The sequence below is a fragment of the Ostrea edulis genome, chromosome 5 (genome assembly GCF_947568905.1).
Source record: "Ostrea edulis chromosome 5, xbOstEdul1.1, whole genome shotgun sequence".
In the NCBI taxonomy this organism is placed as follows: Eukaryota; Metazoa; Mollusca; class Bivalvia; order Ostreida; family Ostreidae; genus Ostrea; species Ostrea edulis.
The window spans coordinates 50,651,925-50,653,853 of NC_079168.1; the positions used below are offsets into that span (position 1 = coordinate 50,651,925).

At 33.1% G+C, this 1,929-nt stretch overlaps 1 protein-coding gene across 1 annotated transcript; it reads left to right on the forward strand.

The window, feature by feature from the left end:
- Positions 1-248: 248 nt before the first annotated feature.
- On the forward strand, positions 249-1,344 carry LOC125651460 (uncharacterized). The gene is made up of 4 exons (XM_048880058.2): positions 249-367; positions 519-533; positions 707-973; positions 1,244-1,344. Exons 1-4 carry the CDS (start codon positions 322-324, stop codon positions 1,249-1,251), a joined length of 336 nt encoding a protein of 111 aa, XP_048736015.2. The 5' UTR covers positions 249-321; the 3' UTR covers positions 1,252-1,344.
- The last annotated feature ends 585 nt before the right edge of the window (positions 1,345-1,929 follow it).

Consider the following 1,929-nt stretch of genomic DNA (forward strand, 5'->3'; position numbering starts at 1 on the left):
ATAAAAAAAGGAAATAATTTTTGAGAAAATAAATTTGAATACGAAGACCTTTCACTGAAATATTTAAGAAATAAGAAAGGAGTTCCTGAAATGTTCACGGTGATTCACGTGTCAGTGCATGTGTAAGTAAACCTTGAATGCAGTGTTTGCAATACTGAAAACTAAAAATGACACTTCATATATCGACTGCATTGAAAGGTTTTAACTTTCTACAAACATGTGATGAGGATAACAAACATAATTATATTCAAAACGTCAATAACGAACAGACTGTGCATCCGTATAAAGCAGGAGAATGAAGTTCTCTTCTCATCTGCTAAAATGAAGGTGATATATCTAGTTCTATGTCTCTTTCTCTTACTACAAGGTAAGCGTTTACTAGAAATTAATAAAATCATGTGTATGTTTAGAAGTTGAAAGTGATATTTCGATTATTTAGAATAATTACATTATATTTTTCCGACCGCTACAGAAATGTACAAGAAGACAAATAAATGTTTGGATTATCTATTTTTCAGATAGTGGAGCGTGGTGTAAGGCTTTAACATCTTTTTAATTTTATCTTCATTATTTAGATTTTGATGCATATTTTCAAAGCAAATCGATGATAGAAAATAATTTCCTTTTCCATGAAATGAATGAATTAAAAACACTAAACGTAAAAACATTATTTAATCTGTATCAAATACAAAAACCTTTTCTTCAGTATGGGGATCCAGCAAAATGACATTTTCTGTATGTAACGGCCAAAATATGAATTTACGATGTATGTCCGGCCAAGTCATCAAAATACGCCATGCCACCTACGGATGTACATGGAGTGGCTTTTGTTGTAAAAATAAAACAGCAAAGAAGATCGCCGAGCAACACTGCAACAAAAAGGCATACTGTAGACTGAGAGCAAGCGACAGAATCTTTGGCAGTCATTGCCGCGGATCATCTAACTGCCTAACTGTAACTTTTTCTTGTAACAGTAAGTACGCTACACTATTGGCTTAAAAGTACTACTAGTATTAAAAATACTACTAGTACTATTAGTATGGTCTGGTATATGACAACTGTTGATTTTACTTGATAACACCTTTCATACACGTCTATCTTACTTCACAAAGAATTTTTAAAAAAAACTTAAGGAGTTATTTTTTTTCATAAGAAAATGTTATCAAGTCAACTTGATGATTTCTCATGAATGTTTATTTCGCTTACTGTTTTTCATTGAAAGATGTTAATTTCTCAATTGTAGACAAATGATGATTTGACAAACGTAATTTGAAGAAAGTGGAGAACTAATACATGGCAAGAAGTTAAATGGACTCTCATCACTTCAATAAAATTATTAAGATATTTTGTTGTTCTGAAATTATAGAACTGAGAATTATGAGTGCCTTGTGACGTAGCGCTACCAAAAAGTTTAGATACGTTCAACTAAGGCATCAATTCTCTTCCTATAAGTTCTTGTGTCATTGATTGATGAGTCCAAAGAAAGTCTTGATATTGAAATTACATAATAAATAAAGACATAATAAGAATGTAAGCACCAAATAATTACATTTTAGAAACAACCCTCTATGAAGGCCAAGTGGTGACCAGACAATTGTTCTAACGCGCTAAAGCTTTTTTGGTAGCATGGTCATGTATGTTTATATATTATCGCATATCCACGCTTGTCTTGGATATGCGCATTTATCTCCGTAACTGTATCCTCGTCAGTTTTTACTAAAAGGGAAAAGGGGGGGGGGGGTCTTATTTATTCCGGGAAATTTAATTCGGCAATAGTCTAATATATATTGACACGTACACGTCACGTCCTTTCTGGAACATTCTTCCAAACGGCGTGGTCATCAATTTGGTGCAGCATCAATTATATCCATATCACTTTAAAACTATGCCCAAGACCAAATCAAAAAGGGGGGCACCCAAATCCACGAC

Coding starts and splice junctions, on each gene's coding strand:
- LOC125651460 (XM_048880058.2), top strand. CDS start 322: ATGAAGGTGATATATCTAGTTCTATGTCTCTTTCTCTTACTACAAG.